Here is an 18915-nt window from a genome sequence, read left to right as displayed (position 1 = left end):
ATGAATTATTGGCCGGTTTGGAAGTAACAACGAGACCGGTTTGGAACTCCGATCTCGTCTCGAACAAAGTGAATTTCGAGTGTCTGAGGAAGTATACAAAGATCTGGGTTGAGAGATGGTCTGATCTTAGAGTCGAGTACTAGACTAAAATCGATAGCTTTAACGCCAGGTGTTGCTCCTGGACACAATGGACTACGAGACAATTGTTTTCATGTATATATTTATAACTGTTTTTTTTCTTTTTCTTTCTGTTTATTTACTGTATATTAGCATTCTACAAATTTTCTGTTCCTGATTATACTAATGTTTATTATTTGCATCTAATGTTTACTTTCTATCTCTTATTGCAGGTTATTTTGGATATTTTGTAACAGACTGATTCTGCTTATAATTTTTTTTAGATTTTCTTTTATTTTTATACACTGCTTTGTATCTTGTTCTTTCTTTTCTACTATAGAGTGACCTGCTTGCTGGTAGTAGCACTGAACTTATATTTTTCTTGTGTCAGTCCGGCGTACCCCAACTCTGGGGTGACAGAAGACCTCGTCCGTGCATATCAAACTTCAAGATCAAATCACGATGAGGGATCTGTGTCATCGTCTGCTCGCAGCGCCTCCCCTGAGGTCAGGAACTGGACTGAGGATGGGCCGAACGTGGATTGGCGACCTTCCGCCCTGCCTCCAGGTATTCCGACGCTTTCTCCTCATGGTCTTCGGGATATTCCCAACCCCAACTCACACTTCTCGTCGAGGCACAACCGGTTTCCTGGCTTAGGGGCGCGGAACCTGATTCTCGTGAAGCCAATCCAACGCCCAGCTTTCTCTCCCTAGGTCTGCCTGTTAGTGGGTATCGACACCCCCTTCACCACAGAAAGAGGCGCATACTTTACCATTTTTCTTTTTTGTTCTCTTTGTAGGTGGCTGTGTATTATTTTAATTCTTCTCTACCTATTGTTGACATTTTGTAAATGTGTTTTTATTATATTAACCAAGTAGAATAGAACTTACTAAAATTACTAAAACACAGCACTTGCATACTGCGAATAACATCGTATGCATGGACATTTTGGAGGTCTTGTTTTGAAATTTTAAATGTAGATTTGTTTTTTTAAAAAATTAGCGTCCTTGCGAGAGCTCTGAAGGGGTACCATCAGTACCTAAAACAGGGCGGGGAAGTGGTGGGCCTCCTCCAAAATGCACCCTGTAGTTGAAGATGACCAACATTAATAATGTCAAGTTAATTTTTGTCACATCAGTGCAGTGCTCCGAAGTATGGAAAAATCAGTGATGCTTGGTCTCGGACACACTTTGTATATTTGAAAAAGATTTACCAGACCTTTTTAACTTCAGTCCGAGGTAATGATACGAGGTCCGATGGCATATAGAACCCACGCATAAGATAGAGTTATGTTAAAATTAATCATTATTATTGAGATGTGTTATTATAGCCTTCTTGTAACTATATTCCGTGCAGTTGAACACTTCCACTATTTCTGCGAAATTATTATCAACTGGATGCAATTAGGTACAAGGGAATACGCACCTTTTGATTTTTTGTGGTTATTTTTGCAGGCAGATTAATTTTTTTCTACTTGTATTTTCAGAAACACATTTTTGATATGGTCACCATGATGCAGTACAATATCTACAGTGAGAGCTCAATAATTATTTCAATTGAGCTCATGGTCGTTAATCCGATATTTTTATAATGTTATCTTCTCTTCGAAATAATCTTTTAATCATTATTTTTCGGAATAACTTATTGAGTAAAACCTCAAATTATAATATTTTTAAATATTGAAGACAATATTAGTGATTTTTAAACGCAAATCTGAAACAGAAAAATCAGAAAAGGAAACGGTCACATCTGGGACACGAACCCAGGATCCTTGTCTTTCCGGGACAATGCTCTACCAACTGCGCTAATGGGACCCTATCCTTATCGGTCACTTTTAACTGTATCATACTTCGAATAAGAACTACCAACGTTGTCTTCATTTTTTCACCGCACATTTTTATTGGCAACTATCTTTATTCGCAAGATTCAACCCGAACTAAATGCAATCCTAGACAGCGTCTTATAGATAAACCTATCTTATTGTTTTTATTTTTAATGTGCGACATCTATTGACTTTTTCTGCAAGTCTAGAAAATGAATTATTATTTTTCGGAATAACTTATTGAGTAAAACCTCAAATTATAATATTTTTAAATATTGAAGACAATATTAGTGATTTTTAAACGCAAATCTGAAACAGAAAAATCAGAAAAGGAAACGGTCACATCTGCGATCACATCATCATAATATTGTCTTCAATATTTAAAAATCTTTTAATCATTTGGTTAATGTGATGGCTGCCTTTTTTTACAAGTTTTACACAAAAGCCAAGCATATAAATATCCAAGATTTTATTGGTTTACTTACGGGATTCATCGTGTTCTGAATATCAATAGAGATAATGATGTATAGGGTTAACTGGAATATTATTAATAATATGTAGCAGAAGAATCCAGATTAATTCAGTAATAATAAGCAGCTTGACGCTACTTAGGTACGTACTTGCTACTTTCTACTAAGGTACGTACTCGCAGTCGAAATCAAAACAGAACAACCTACGTACTACAAGCACCTACTTGTCTAACGACGACAATAATATCGCAAGTTGGTCTTTCACATTACGAGAACTCGCCAGAAGGTTCGAGTCTACCGCCTAGGCATAATTGCCACGCCGCCGAAACTTCGAGAAAGGGCCAGACCGATCGAGTGGCCTCGATTTAGTTGCCATTTAACTACCTGCTGTTGCCACCGGCCGAACAATATAAATAAGCCCGACGCAGCGAGCATATTATTAGTATTCAGTATTTACTATCGTCAACAACTGCTACCTACGAGTACTACGACCTAGTTTCGCGAACATTCCATAGTATTTGTGCATAAATAAACGTAAAATATTGTGATTGTAAATCAGCTTTCAACTTATCAATAAACACTATACCTGAGTTGGAGAGATATTTCATTTATACACCACGATAACCACAAATACTTTAAAACCTTTTGATCTGCATACTTACAAAAATGTGCAAAAAAACCCGGCGCGCATCTTGAAAAGGCGCCGCGCCGTGAGAAAATAAAGATTGTATTTAAATTTATTTAAAATATTCCCTAAATCGTTTCAAAATACTCCATAACTTGGGATAATTATTATGCGCTAGCAACACTAACATTTCAAGTTGTACCTCGGACCGCCCTGCGCGCGCATTTTGTGCGTTCGACTGTTTCAAATGTTGTACTGAAACTACATTATGTCAAGTATTTTTTTATAATTTCCATCATATTTATTCGAAAATAAGGTATATTTTTCTTTCCTAACCTTGACAAATACGCAAACTCACACCAAAAATAGTATTGAATTTTTTTACCCATTAAACATAACTTTAATTTTATTTTTTAATTTGAAACCGCACAAGACTCCCAGCTGCCCCCAATCGCATGGAGCCAGTGAGAACATGGCATCCCCAATCGGGATATGTTGTGAGACTGAAGGTTAGGGGGAGAGGAAGGAGATAGGGAATAGGAAGGTGGGGAAGAGAAAATCTGGTCACCAAACACGGCCAAAGCCATTTCAAGCAACGTTCCAATTCTGAATGGTGGTCTTACACCAAGGCAATACTGAAACGGAACGTGCCGCAAACAATATATACTATTTTAAATGACTAAATTGCGAAATAACACATATTATTCTAATAAAATTTATCTGCGCACTCCGGGATTTGAACCCGCGACCTCTGGCTGACCACGGAGGCCATTAAAATTATAATAAGTTGTGTGCCTTTTACGTTATTGCTGTTTTTGTACGTTTATTTAGTTTTAGTTTTTGCTTTGAGTAAAGTGATTTCTACTATACAACTATCAACGACTAAATAAGGTTTTTTGAAAATCTATTAGGTACCAGACAAAACTGTGGTGTACTCTTATTAACCAATGATGTTTTTAATTTTTATTTAATTTTTAAAAATAAAGACAAACATTCCCGGGTTACGAATAACCTGACAATATTTGAAAATCTCCTACTCTTACTATCTATTTATTTACTTTTTTTATTATAAAAAATTGACTTAAACAAATTTATCTTTTATCCACATAGAATATAATGATATATTGACTGAACTAAAATTACTAGATCAAAGCTAAAGTGGTGGACCAGATAAAATACCTACTGTATTTTTGAATAATTGTGCTACCAATCTGGAGTATCCTTTATATTTGCTGTTTAATGAGTCTTTACGAACACGATGTTTTCCTACTAAATGGAAATTCAGCTTTCTTACGCCTATTTTAAAAAAGGTGATAAACACTATGTGATTAATTACAGACCGGTGTGCCTTTTATCAACAATTCCTAAAGTTTTCGAAAAAATTCTTATTAAAAAAATTATCATTCGATTAAACCACGTCATTTCACCTAAACAACATGGTTCTTCTACTGGAAAATCTATCCTTACTATCCTATTTCCTATCAAAACTATATATCTGATTCCATATCTAGTAAATGTCAAGTTGACTCTATTTATACCGATTTTAGAAAGGCGTTCGATAAAGTCAATCATGAGTTATTGCTGAATAAACTCCATAAATTCGGTATTGCTGGTTCACTATATAGGTGGTTTAATAGTTACTTGACCAACAGATTACTGGCTGTTAAAATTGATGGTACATTTTCATACAAATTCACTGCTACGAGTGGTGTTCCCCAGGGGTGACATTTAGGTCCAATCCTGTTTTTATTATTGTTTAATGATGTTTTGTATATTTTCAATGATGTTCAAGTATTAATGTTTGCAGACGACCTAAAATTATTCAAAGCTATCAGAAACATTGACGATTGCCATTTATTGTCAAATAACTTTTCAAAATTTATTATATGGTGTCGTGATAACAGCTTGCAATTTAAAGTAAACAAATGTCAAATTATGAGGTTTTATCGAATAAACAATCCAATATTTTTTGATTATTCCATCAACAATATGTCGTTAGTATCTGTCTCGGAAATTAATGACTTAGGTATTTGGATTGACACTAAATTTAACTTTATCAAGCATTTTGAAATAATAAAAAAATGCTTGATAAAGTTAAATATGTAAATTTTAAAATGGGCATTCCTAGAGAAAACCTAAATTACGATAATGCACTTTGTTCATTAAATTTAATAAAATTATCTGATCGTAGAATCATTTCCGATTAAATATTTTGTACCTACATACTGTGTGGATCAAATTCAACAATATTTTTTTCATATATTTTATGTATTTTAAACAGTCATTTCCTGCACAATTTATGAGTATAATTTCTTAAATATTGTTATATATATATATGTATGTAAAAGCCTTAATAGGCGTAAATAATTACAAGAATTTTCACAAATACAAAAGAAACAGTCTTTCAAAGCTGATATATTATTATATTTATTTTTAAAACCATGTATTTTGTTAAGTATATTTATAAAGCTAAAAACACTAATGTCTAATGGTACTGAAATTCTTTTTTTGTATTTGTTGATTAATAAAATGTCGGGTACCAAATAAGATAATAAATTTCCAGTCTGCCTGTATGTTAAGATTGATGGACTTAAACGTATTATCTGTATAAAAACATAAACATCGGTGCTTACAATCTATGTGATAGTTGTTCTAGACGAGTTGGTTCCGTTGGTAAATGTTTCAAAATGCTTATCCATCGCTTATTAGTGAGTGTCACTCTGACGCTAGTTTTATTTGGCCAATCTAGCACACAGGCTACGTTACAAGATTTTGGAAAAGCAGATGAATGCAATCTTCCACAAGACGTGTTGGACAACATAGCCTCGTATGCAAATGTAACTAATCAAATTATTGATTATTTTACAAAGGGGCCTTTCAAGGGGCAGACATGGAACCTGTGAGTATCAAATCTGTAAATATTTTAATTGCCTTCTATCTTTTAAGATACGTGAAAACTAAATATGTTAGGTTTCAATGGTTTACGAAGTACTTGTCTTCAATACTTGTCATTTTATTTCGGACTAGCTGACGTGTACCCGGTAATACTGGGGTTATCCTTAGAAGATAGACATTTATCATAGCGGACTTTGCCGTAGGCTTTTCAAAATATACAATTCCTTAGTACATTATTTTGATGCATCTCATGAGGTTTAGCCAGCGTTACCAATGTAGTGCCCGAAAATATATTTTTACAACTTGATTATAAAACATCGATTTTTTTCTACTTTTTATTAAAATAATATGCATGAATCGTATATGTAAACCTTCCGAATTTTTTTTTCTAAATAATAATGAAAACTTTATCAAAATCCGTTGCGTAGTTTAGAAGAATTAAGCGCACAAACAGACAGACGTGAATAGTGACTTTATTTTATACTATTTAGGGATTGTTAACTTCATTGGGTGTATTAAAAAAAACCTGCTTCTTTTTTTTGTGTTTTTTTTGTATTTTTTTTTGTGGATGCTATTAATATTTAAATTTCTCCTATTTCTAATTTGGAAGCAGTTATTTCTTCGTTAGATGCTATTATAATTGACTATTTTCAACCTTCATGAAGGTTTTTAATCAGAAAATTCATATTACCAGTTCTTACCTTGTGAAAAGTGTATGTTTTTCACCTGTTTGTTTATTATTATGGTCAAATAAATCACTTAACAAATATAAACTAATGTTTTTATTCTAATACTCAAATAGTTGTAGCGGTCTTAAAATAATATTATATCTAATACCTACCTCTCAACATTAAATAATATTATATCTAATACCTACCTCTCAACATTAAATAATATTTTATCTAATACCCACCTCTTAACATTAAATTTTTAAATGACGTGACTCCATATATTCGAGGAGGAAAAAAAAACGAAATTCTTTCGTGTTTTAAATCACTTTAATGGGATGATTTAGACCACGAACGACCACTGGTTTAAATAGATAGATAAAAGCTTGGAGGAAATAATGGATTAACGAAAGATGAGAGAGTGATTTAAACTTAGGTCAAACTTATTAATTTTCACATTCGTAATATGTATTAAATACATTCAACTCACACAGTGGTAAACACATAAACTACATTACCTCTCGAATCCCCTCGAGTACGAAACCAAGTAAGCATATCAAATTTCATTATTTCAAAATTTCTTTCAGTTTGACAACTTTCGTGGACATATTTGGCCATCGTCTCTCGGGTTCACAGACTTTAGAAGATGCTATAGATTACATGGTGGCTGCGTCGAAAGCTAATGGTTTGAATGACGTTCATACTGAAGATGTGGAGGTAAATGTTAAATATTTAAGAAAGTTTTATTATTATTTAGTGTCAGTATTGCATTAAGATGTCAGTTAATTTCGAATATCTATCCATATTCATTCATCTAACCACTAGAATCAATACAAGATGCATCGCAGGCCACAAAATACCTGGAAAAAACCTTGACTCTGTGTTGGATGATTCCCTATTAACGAAAATATTACATGCATCAGACGGTAATTCCGTCCATGTTCTACTGGTATTTCAATGCAGGATACTCCAATAAAATAGCAGTGAACAGTTAAGTAGCTAAACACGTCAAACGCCCGCTAATCATTTGTACAAGTTCATGTTCATCTACAATTGGTTATTTATTGTTTGTTGCAAACGATTTTAAATTAAATTGAAAACAACAATATAATATTTAAAAAAAACATAAGTACACTACACATCTTAAGTTGGTATATCACTAACTTTAAAATATATTTAAAAAATAAAGCATAAGTATAATACACTTGTTAAATTCATATCACTTCCACTTCATCATTGAAATGCATATACGAGTAATAAAAAATAAATATAAATGTATTATGAATACAAATATATTACGATTACTCGTTATTTTCACTAACTAAAAAGCTCGGAACCAATTTGGCTTTGAATGCGTGAAAATTATAGAGTTTGACAGCGGTGTTTCCTCCCTCCTATAACACGAGTCTCTTCAAGATCCATAATATTCTCAGAGCCTCCCAAAGATGGCACAGTTTACGAGGGAAATTTAAGTCAGGGCCTCCAGCGTGGAGTTGATGTATAAATAGCGAGGAGAAGGATTCATGCCATTTGCTATTGAAAAAAACTTCCACTTGCAATATTTTTGTTCTTCTGATTGTATTCGAAAGGATTCCATTGTATTTATCGGGCTACCCAACAAGTCCTTACCTCACCTGTATTTGTTTATCCCAAGAAGCAAACAAATGTAAAAGAAAAGAGTTTTTATTGGAAGTGAGCAAACATCTTTTGTTTTATTATTCATTCTAATTAACAAAATTCATTTTTCAGATTCCTCACTGGGTTCGAGGTCAAGAAAGCGCAACGCTGATAGAACCCCGACTCAAAAACTTACCAATGCTCGGCCTCGGAAGCAGTGTGGGAACTCCCCCAGAAGGCATCACAGCACAAACTATCGTCGTCCAAAGTTTTGACGAGCTTAATGCGCTTTCAAATGATAAAGTCACTGGTAAAATAGTCGTCTATGCAGTACCATTCGTAAACTATGGAGAAACTGTACAATACAGAGGTAATGGAGCATCTGCGGCAGCGAGGAAAGGAGGCGTAGCTGCTCTTGTTAGGTCAGTGACACCATTTTCATTAGCTACTCCCCACACTGGATCACAAACGTATGCTGAAAATGTTAAAAGAATTCCAGTTGCAGCTATAACCATGGAAGATGCTGACCAAATGTTAAGAATGCAAAATTATGGTGTAAATGTAACAATAAATATTATCATGTCCGCGACTTCGGACACCAAAGTATCGAGAAACACTATAATCGATTTGAAGGGATCTAGCTCACCTGAAAAAATAGTGGTGATTTCCGGACACTTGGATAGTTGGGATGTAGGAGATGGTGCTATGGATGATGGAGGAGGTGCGTTTATATCTTGGGTCGCTCCAGTGGTATTGAAGAAACTCGACCTTCAACCTCAAAGAACATTGAGGACAATTCTTTGGACTGCAGAAGAGCAGGGGCTTATTGGAGCTAAGGCCTATGAAAAGGAACACAGAGCGGATAACGACAAATTAAATTTTGTTATGGAATCGGATGGAGGAACCTTCAGTCCAAAGGGTTTAATATATAAAGGAAATAAAATAGGAGAATGCATGATGAGAGCAATTTTGAAACTATTCTCAGAAATAAATACAACCGAGATGGAATTAGGAGGCCCTGGACCAGATATTAGTGTTTGGACTGACCAAGACATTCCGGGAGGTGGCCTCTACAACGCCAATGAAAAGTACTTTTGGTACCATCATTCTTCCGGAGATACTATTAATGTTATTGAACCAGATGTACTAGACAGATGCGCAGCTTTCTGGACAGCTTTCTCATACATTGTAGCTGACATGGCCGCGGATGTACCAAGGACATAAATGTAAATAACACCCTCTTTGGTAATAATTATCAGAAGAGACATTTAACACTTTCTCAAGAAAATGAGGATGTTAATGGTTTAGCCGCTATTGCCTCATTGTCAAGTACAAATAAATGTTATTTTTATTTCACTTTCCATCAGTTGAATTATTTTATTTCCTATTTCCCGCTTAATATGAATGAAGACCAAACAACCTACAATCAAAACATAACAAATAGATAGATAGAGTTAATTTATTTACCTTTTAAAATGCTCATATTTTATGAACAAAACCCTGAATCATTAATGCCGTTTGGCTTTCACAAAACTGAAAGTATAAGACATAAACTATAACACGGGAAGTGAAAATTGCGTATTTAAGAAAGAGTCCTTTCCAGCCTGTAAAACGAACAGATTATAGAAGTAAGATCATGTGTAAATAACAAAGCAAAAAATAAAATTCCGTGTAAGTATTACAACATTAAAATGATTAACAAATATGGAAAAAGATGAGGAACCAAAGTAAATTTTTATGGCTAGGTATATAATAAATAAAATACACCTATTTCAAATTTAATATATGGAAGATTTGAGTCGAGTTCAGACTTCAGAGAAGATGAGATGAAGGGCAACCAAAAGTATTTGATCTAAATTTCCCACTTCTAAATCAAAGTAAGTACAATCTGGGGAGTCAAGCTCGGGAATTTTAATTGGAGCAACCAACGTTCAATTCTCTTTCGTATAATGCGAGGACATAATCAGAACCACATAATCAGAACTCAATTAAAAACAAACTAAATCCACTAATTAAATCTCAAAAAGCCATATGAAAATTATACTGAAAGTTCCTGTAAGAACTAGCACTAACGAAATCTTCACCAATCTTAACATCATGTCAATTGAACAACTATATTCTAAAACTATACTCATTTACATTCATAAGTACAAAACACAAGAAATAACAACAAACATGTACAATAGAAACACTAGATCTCATGGTCAAAAACTTATCCAACAAATAATTAACTTAAAAAGTCAAAAAATTAACTTAAAGGTCAAAAACTTATCCAACAAATAAAAAAAAAATAAAATAAAAAAAAATAAAAAAACAAATAATTACTAATACAACTTTTGGGCAAAAAAGCTTCTTATATCATAGTATTAAACTCTACATCAAAATACCACTCACACTCAAAAACCTCAACACTTAAACATTTAAATCTGAAATAAAAATCAAAAAACATCTTACTTATTTTAAAATTATTAAAAAAAAAATTATATTGCATGATTTTTGATCATAATTAAATTTATTTGTAATTTTGATGTTATATTAATTTTCTTATAATTAAATAATCTCTAATAATATGTAAATGAAATCCTCAGCGCGGGAGATCCCAGTGAGGATATCATTATATCTATTTGTTACACAAAAAAAAGATAATAAAACACTTATTATTATTATTATTAATAGGTATTTATTTATTTATTTATTTATTTATTAAACGCCATAAAAGGCTTTTACAGTAATATGAAACATTGGATTATAAGTACACAGTTCAGGGCTGTCAGAGACTTGACAATTAGAAATAGCATTTTTCATTAAAATAATACATCCACAAGCAGTTTTTATTGATGCTATACATATACATTTCACATATATGTATATATGTGGAATGTATATGTATAGAACACCATATATATGTTACACATAAAGAAGAACACAACAGTCAGTATGATGCAGTACAAACAGACATTTAAAATTTCAAGGTATAAAATAAATATGTTTTTTCTTACATTAATAACACGGTTTTATAATATTATCTTCCTTCACGTTTTGAAATAAGCCTTTAATCAATTGATTAATCATTAATCATTTAAGTTTTTTACAAAAGCCAGGTACGGAACAAATCCAACATTTTATTGGTTTACTTATAGGATTCAGCGAGTTTTATATTACCAATAGAGATAATTATGTTTGTATAGGGATAACTGGAAGATTATTAAAAAAATTTGAAACATCTTGAAATATAAATTGTTAGTCTCGGTAATTTATATATTATCATCAGCGATATTTTGGTTGGTCAACTTACAACAGAACCCGTAAGGAGATTTTCCACAAAAACGCCGAATATTAATTTACTAATTTTCATTATATTTTTATCTTATTTATGGGCTTTCTGGCTTCCTGTTTGGAAAATGGGGTTTTCTTACCTATTATGTACAATACCATTATGTTTAATAATTTAAATTACTGTGCGAAATATTAATCAATCGACAAGATGTCTCATTTTAACATTCTTAACATTTGGGAAGATAGGTATATTAAAAAAGTGTCAAGGCTACTTACTTAAATAGTTATTTAATGTACCTTTCTGCTCTTTTAGAAATTTAATAAAATAGCTCCTTTTCTCTTGTCATGCTATGTTGTGCTAAAGAATTTAATCAACATATAATTGAACTATTTTTTACTTTCTCACTGTAATGTATACCTTTTATATTATTGATTACCTACTTATAAATAACTACAATAATGAACTGGGCACTCGTCTAGCACACACTTCTATGGAAGAGTGGCATTCAAATTTCTATATAATTATTTATTTCTGTAACAAAATGTAAATAAAAAAATTCTACTAATCTGTTCTGCCGGGTGGTATCTTGAACAAGTCGTAGTGAAGTCGAAGTGAGGCCGAAATTTTCAGGATTGTATAAGTAATAAACCTGCTTGAATCTGTGCAAAGGAGAGCGATCCGTCTGATTGACAATCCGTTGTTAACAGACCGATTGCCTTCTCTAATGCATAGACGCAATGTAGGCATGCTGTGTCTGTTCTACAGGTATTTCAATGGAGCCTGATCCAAGGAGCTAGCAGCATTTATTCCTGATGCACCGGTGCACGTGCGCGAAACTCGACGGACACGAGCTGAACACCCGTTCACGGTTGACGTTGGCTTCATGAGAACGGGCCGTTTTTACGACTCGTTTTTGTGTAAGTCGGCTCGTATGTGGAACGAGCTACCGGCATCTGCTTTTCCTCCCTCCTATAATCCGAGCCTCTTCAAGGCCCGCATTAACAAATCCCTTCCTACAGCACCTACCTTATTCCGCCTCACAACGCCGCTCAACCGGGTGGTGACATAGTTCCCCTGTCTGTACACTGCACAGGCAGGGACGCTCTTGTGAGGTGTCACATAAAAAAATAAAATAAAAAAAGTCATAATTTGGCTTTAACTTTAACCTCTTCTTATTATCTTCATTCGCTGCTGCGATTCAATAAAAAATAATTCTCGGTTAACTTAGTTTTTATTCTATTGTGACTAAACTGTGTTTAGTAAAATATTCATTTCCAATCGGCTGTAAAGGTTGCCATTGTCTTGCTCCTAATCAATTCAAAAATATTTTAATTTTGCACGCACAGATCATAATAATTATTGTTTAAGTGACATAATTTAACATTTGTTTTTGAAATCCAAAATGTGATTTCTGGACAATTGGATAGTTGGGATGTGGGACATGGTGCAGTGGGTGATGGAGGCGGTGTATTTATATCCTGGGTGGCTCCAGTGGTACTGAAAAAACTCGACCTTTAACCTCAAAGAACATTGAGGACAATTCTGTGGACCGCAAAGGAACAGGGAATTATCGGAGCTATAGCCTATGAAAAGGAACACCGATCGGATAGTGACAAATTAAACATTGTTATGGAGTCGGATGGAGGAACCTTCAGTCCAAGAGTTTTAACATATAAAGGAATTAAACAGGAGAATGCATGATGAGAGAAATTTTGAAATTTTGAAATAAGAAATAAATACAACCGAGATTAGAAGAACCTGGACCAGACGTAAGCGTTTGGACTGACAAAGACATTCCGGGAGGTGTTCAATCCCAAAGAAAAGTACTGTTGGTACCATCATTCGTCGGGCATACAATTAATGTTATTGACCAGATGTACTAGACTTTCTAGACATTGAGTTCTCATACATAGTAGCTGACATGGCCGCGGATGTACCAAGGACATAAATGTAAATATTATCCTCTTTGGTAATAATTACTCTATTACGTCCTACTGTTTTTTAAAAAGGATCATTTCGATTTCTTTAGAAAACGTTTCACGGCTTCTGCCTCTTGTCACATTTTTGTAAGCCGACTAAAATACGTATTAGTTATGAAAAGTTGTTTATGTAATTATTATCAATATTAATAGGAAAGTAAATAAGTATATGATAAATAATTTCCAGTCTTCCTGTGCATTCAGATTGGTGGACTTAAACGTACCTATAAAAGATCATAAAAAAACGGTGTTTGAAATATACGTGATTGTAGGTCTAGACGAGTTGGTTCCATTGCTAAATGTTTCAAAATGCGTAACCATCGCATATTAGTGAGTGTCATTCTGTCACTTGTTTTGTTTGGTCAACATAACACACATGCTAGGGTACTAAATGTCGAACTAGGAAAAGCAGAGGAATGCAATCTTCCACGGGATGTGTTGGACGACATTGCCTCGTATGCAAATGTGACTAATCAAATTATTGATTATTTTACAAAGGGGCCTTTCAAAGGACAGACTTGGAACCTGTGAGTATAATGCATATATATTTTTTTATAAAACATCTTCACATATTTTGATTGCTTTATATCTTTTAAGATAAAAACTATGTGTATTCCGTTTTGATAATTTTGTCAAAATTTCAACCTGTTCATAACATGTCATTTTATTTTTTAATGGTTAAGTTCTTGGAAGTGTTTTCCATTTCAATAATTTGGTCAAAATGTCAACCTATTCATAACTTGTCATTTTATTTTTGGTGGATAATTTCTTGGGTATAATAAAAAAACTCATGAGCAGTTGTACAGTGAACTAACTCCCAAAGAAAAACAACGGCGAACAAGACTCACTTTGATTACAATATTTTTGTAGAATTTTCTCGTGCAAATAAAAACGCGCTGCGCACTGTGACATCATAGTAAATAAACACCAATAGGAAGAGAGCGTTGTGGCCCTCATGCGCGAATAACGGAACGCACATCACATGCAGCTAAAAACCTATCGAATATTCACACAACATTAATACGGTTCCAAACGACGCAGGTACATGCCTCATGGCCAAATTTTCGGTGCTCAGCCATGTAAATTTTTTTCTATTTTATTGTGTGAATAATTTGAATATTTTTTGCATTTCTTTAAAAGATCTGTTCGTTATTTCTAATTATGAAACATTTGATGCTTCATAGAATTTCAAATTTAAAAAAAAAAAAGTGAAACCGCACAAGAGTCCCAACTGCTCCCAACCGTCTGGAGTCAGTGAGTATATGCACCCCCAATTGGGGTATGTTTTGCGGCAGAAGGTAGTGGGGAGGGGAATGAGATTTAGAGGAGGAAGGTTAAGATGTACTTGACTAATCAGATCTGGTAACCAAATACGGCCAAAACCATTTCAAGCAACGTTTCAATTCTGAATCGTGGTCTTTCACCAGGGCGATACTGAGAGTATCTTCCACATCATGGAACAATATATATATTTTAAGGAGTAAATTGTGAAAAAATGTAAAATAATCAATTCTAATTTACCTACGCCCGCCGGGATTTGAACTCGCGACCTCCGGCTTGCTAGTCGAGAGCTTACCCTTCGACCACGGAGGCCGTCAATTAACTTTTTAATACTTTATTGTCTTAAAATATTTAAAACGTTTTTAATCAGAAAATGTATTCGATGAGTTCTTGCCTTTTGAGAAATATTAATGAATTAATTTGTATCTTTTTATGTATCTTTTATGTATCTTCGTTTTAACATACTTATTTTATCTAGTCTTAAATCCTGTATTCGTCTAGGATAACATGAAACCTGTAAATTTGACTGTCCTAAAACGGGAATCCTTCCTTGTTGGACAGTCAAAAACATAAAATGTAATCAATATTAAAAAAAAAAAAAAAAAATTAAATAAATATAATTTTGACATGTCGTCCAAATTTTTATGTATGTAGTTGCCAAATAGCTTTTTCTCGTATTACCCACGATTTTTAGATGTCTTTAAACATTTTGATATCTAATATGTACCTACCTACCACATCGAATTTTGAAAATGAGGCTGATTCCATATATTTTTGGAAGAAGAAAATCTGCTCACTGAAAGTGGAAATTCTGTCTCTTTTTAGATCACTTTATTGTGATAATTTAGACTTTGAAACCTCACTAGTTTAAAAAAGAAAAACAAAATCAAATAGGCACACCAAATAATTTTAAAATATCTTTTCAGTTTGGCGACTTTCGTGGATATATTTGGCCATCGACTCTCGGGTTCACAGAGTTTAGAAGATGCCATAGATTACATGGTGGCTGCGTCGAAAACTAATGGTTTGAATGACGTTCACACTGAAGATGTGGAGGTAAATAACGAAATTAATAATAATTTTTTATTCCAGGATGTGGGGAAGTTAGTGCAATCCCACACGTCCCATATAGATATACATATTTTTTGTAGATTAAATATAGAAAAAATGCAAGACTATATGAAGAGGACTAAATTAAAGGACAACTATGCAGGGCGTGGTCTTGAGAGAGCTTGGGCCCAGCGCTCACTCAAGAGTGGCGCTTGGTGCTGGTAGGCTGCGGTCACCACCGTGTTGGCGGAGTCCATTAGCCGCATCCTGGCTCCAGTGACAGTATACAGGCCTGTACAGAATGCGTTAAACGGTGTTGCCGCATTTGCAAAATCTGCGGAAAATCATATTTGACATTATGCCTAGGCTTTTTCTTTGTCATTCAATATCGCCATCGTCCGATAGGTCTTGATTAATAATGTCTCCCTAGTATTTTACAATTGAACATGTATTTATTCTTGCCTCGTTAGGTGTACGGGGAGCATCTTACTTGTATCTGGATTTTTTCCGTGGTGGAACGCAATCAATTCGGTCTTCTTCGGGTTGTACATCATATTACGCTGTTTTCCATATTCTTCACAAATATTTAGCAGAAATCTTAATCCCTTGATCGACGGAGCTAGAAAGATCATGTCGTCCGCGTAGCTTATATGGTTTACGCATACATTGTTAATACGACAGCCCGCTATGATGTCCATGCGACTTGAAAACTCGTCCATGTGTACATTAAACAGGATGGGGGACATACACCCTCCTTGCCTTACTCCTAGAGTAATTACTTGCCCACCATACAACATTTTCCTGCTGGGAATGCTATCGGGATAGTATGTTTATATATATAGTAGGTATATTCCATAAATTTTCAATTTAACCTATAATTTTTTATGACAGACCCTGTCGAAGGCTTTACTTAGGTTTAAGAAGAACCTGTACACGGTAGTTTTACGTTTCTTGTAGAATTCTATTATTTGCTTTGCAGTGCATATTCGCCAGTTATATTTGCTAAGGATATTGGAGGTAATTGCTGGAGTTGGTCATGTCAGCCTCTCCCGATTTCAGAATTGGAGTTATAAATATGTTTTTGAATTAAGTTATGTTTAATATATATTTAGTATCAGTACTTCATAACGACGTCAGTAATTTACAAGTATCCATCCATTTTCATTAGCCTAACCATTGAAATCAAAACAAGAAGCAAGCGGTCTAGAACCCCAAAATACCTGTAAAAACCCTTGACCGTGCAAAAGAGGGCTATAAAGCATGGAGTTAAATGTTAAATATTGAAGAAGGTTTCATTATTATTTGGTTTCAGTATTGTATTAAGATATTGGCTATGTGCGAGAATCTAACAATTTTTCACTCACTTAACCCCTTCACTTGTGTCAGCACTTGAAACAAAATGAGGAACAGAGTTTATGCCATTCGCCATTTACTGCCATTTTTGTTCGTCTGTAAATTACTTAATTCCTTACCATTTTTTTAATAATCAACCGTATTTTTTATTCCAGGTGCCTCATTGGGTCCGAGGTCAAGAAAGCGCAACGCTGATAGAACCCCGATTCAAAAGCTTACCAATGCTCGGCTTCGGAAACAGTGTGGGAACTCCCCAAGAAGGCATCACAGCACAAGTTATCGTGGTTCAAAGTTTTGACGAGCTTAACGCGCTTTCAAATGATAAAGTCACTGGTAAAATAGTCGTCTATGCAGTACCATTCGTAAACTATGGAGAAACTGTACAGTACAGAGGTAATGGAGCATCGGCGGCAGCAAGGAAAGGAGCCGTAGCTGCTCTTGTTAGGTCGGTGACACCTTTTTCATTAGCTACTCCGCACACTGGAACACAAGGGTATGCTGAAAATGTTAATAAAATTCCAGTTGCTGCTATCACCATGGAAGATGCTGACCAACTGTTAAGAATGCAAAATAGTGGTGTTAATGTTACCATAAATATTGTTATGTCCGCGACTTTGGACACCAAGGTATCGAGAAATACTATAATCGACTTGAAGGGTTCTAGCTCACCAGACAAAATAGTTGTGATTTCTGGACACTTGGATAGTTGGGATGTAGGAGATGGTGCTATGGATGATGGAGGCGGTGCGTTTATATCTTGGGTGGCTCCGGTGGTCCTGACGAAACTTAATCTTCAACCTCAAAGAACATTGAGGACAATTCTGTGGACCGCGGAAGAGCAGGGAATTATCGGAGCTATAGCCTATGAAAAGGAACACCGATCGGATAATGACAAATTAAACTTTGTTATGGAGTCGGATTTTGGAACCTTCAGTCCAAGAGGTTTAACTTATCAAGGAAGTAAAACAGGGGAATGCATGATGAGGGAAATTTTGAAATTATTCTTAGAAATAAATACAACCGAGATGGCATTAGAAGAACCTGGACCAGATATAAGCGTGTGGACTGACCAAGACATTCCCGGAGGTGGTCTCTACAACGCCAATGAAAAGTACTTTTGGTACCATCATTCGTCCGGAGATACTATTAATGTTATTGAACCAGATGTACTAGACAGATGCGCAGCTTTCTGGACAGCTTTCTCATACATCGTAGCTGACATGACCGCGGATGTACCAAGGACATAAATGTAAATAACATCCTCTTTTTTAATAATGATCAGAAGAGACATTTAACGCTTTCTCAAGAAATGTGGATATGAATACTTTTGCCGCTATTGCCCCATTGTCAAGTACAAATAAATGTTATTTTTAATCAAAATATATTTTAAATAAAATATTGATAATTGTTTTTTATTTCACTTTCCATAGGTTGAATTATTTAATTTCCCCTTTCCCGATTAAAATGAATGAAGACCAAACTACCTACAAGCAAAACAAATTTTTCATTTATTTTTTTTTAAATATTTCAATTGATTAACACATTTTTGATAATTGATGTACTTTATCAGAATTGTTTGTATTAGGTATGTTGTTATGTATTTTTCTGTTATGGTTTGTTTCGTCGTTATTTTATTGGTCAATGACATAACTACTCTGATCACTGTCATATATGTATGTATAAAGACTGTTTATAACGCTAATAAATAAAATAAAATAAAATAAAATAAAAAGGGATAAATACAGTTAATTTCTTTAAAAA

At 34.2% G+C, this 18915-nt stretch overlaps 1 protein-coding gene and 1 pseudogene across 2 annotated transcripts; both read left to right on the top strand.

Annotated features, from left to right (window-relative positions):
- The first annotated feature begins 5721 nt into the window (after positions 1-5721).
- On the top strand, positions 5722-9438 carry LOC149423522 (carboxypeptidase Q pseudogene; annotated as a pseudogene). Its single transcript, XR_016302235.1, has 3 exons — positions 5722-5933; positions 7185-7314; positions 8347-9438. The product of XR_016302235.1 is annotated as a carboxypeptidase Q pseudogene (transcript).
- A 4341-nt stretch (positions 9439-13779) lies between these two features.
- On the top strand, positions 13780-18401 carry LOC149423521 (carboxypeptidase Q-like). Its single transcript, XM_089632253.1, has 3 exons — positions 13780-13997; positions 15678-15807; positions 17310-18401. The coding sequence occupies exons 1-3, from the start codon at positions 13780-13782 to the stop codon at positions 18399-18401; spliced, it is 1440 nt and encodes a 479-aa protein (XP_089488379.1).
- Positions 18402-18915: the final 514 nt, after the last annotated feature.

The sequence above is a fragment of the Hesperophylax consimilis genome, chromosome 5 (assembly GCF_061612785.1).
Source record: "Hesperophylax consimilis isolate HC1 chromosome 5, BYU_Hcon_1.0, whole genome shotgun sequence".
Taxonomy (NCBI): domain Eukaryota; kingdom Metazoa; phylum Arthropoda; class Insecta; order Trichoptera; family Limnephilidae; genus Hesperophylax; species Hesperophylax consimilis.
The sequence above is the reverse complement of the archived record's forward strand: the minus strand, read 5'-3'. Positions and strand labels throughout refer to the sequence as shown.

What these genes read in the sequence shown, in the direction of transcription:
- LOC149423521 (XM_089632253.1), top strand. Translation starts at nt 13,780, where the DNA reads ATGCGTAACCATCGCATATTAGTGAGTGTCATTCTGTCACTTGTTTTG. An exon ending in AAAGGACAGACTTGGAACCT is followed by an intron (nt 13,998 to 15,677) that starts GTGAGTATAATG and finishes ATATCTTTTCAG; the next exon opens with TTTGGCGACTTTCGTGGATA. An exon ending in TTCACACTGAAGATGTGGAG is followed by an intron (nt 15,808 to 17,309) that starts GTAAATAACGAA and finishes TTTTTATTCCAG; the next exon opens with GTGCCTCATTGGGTCCGAGG.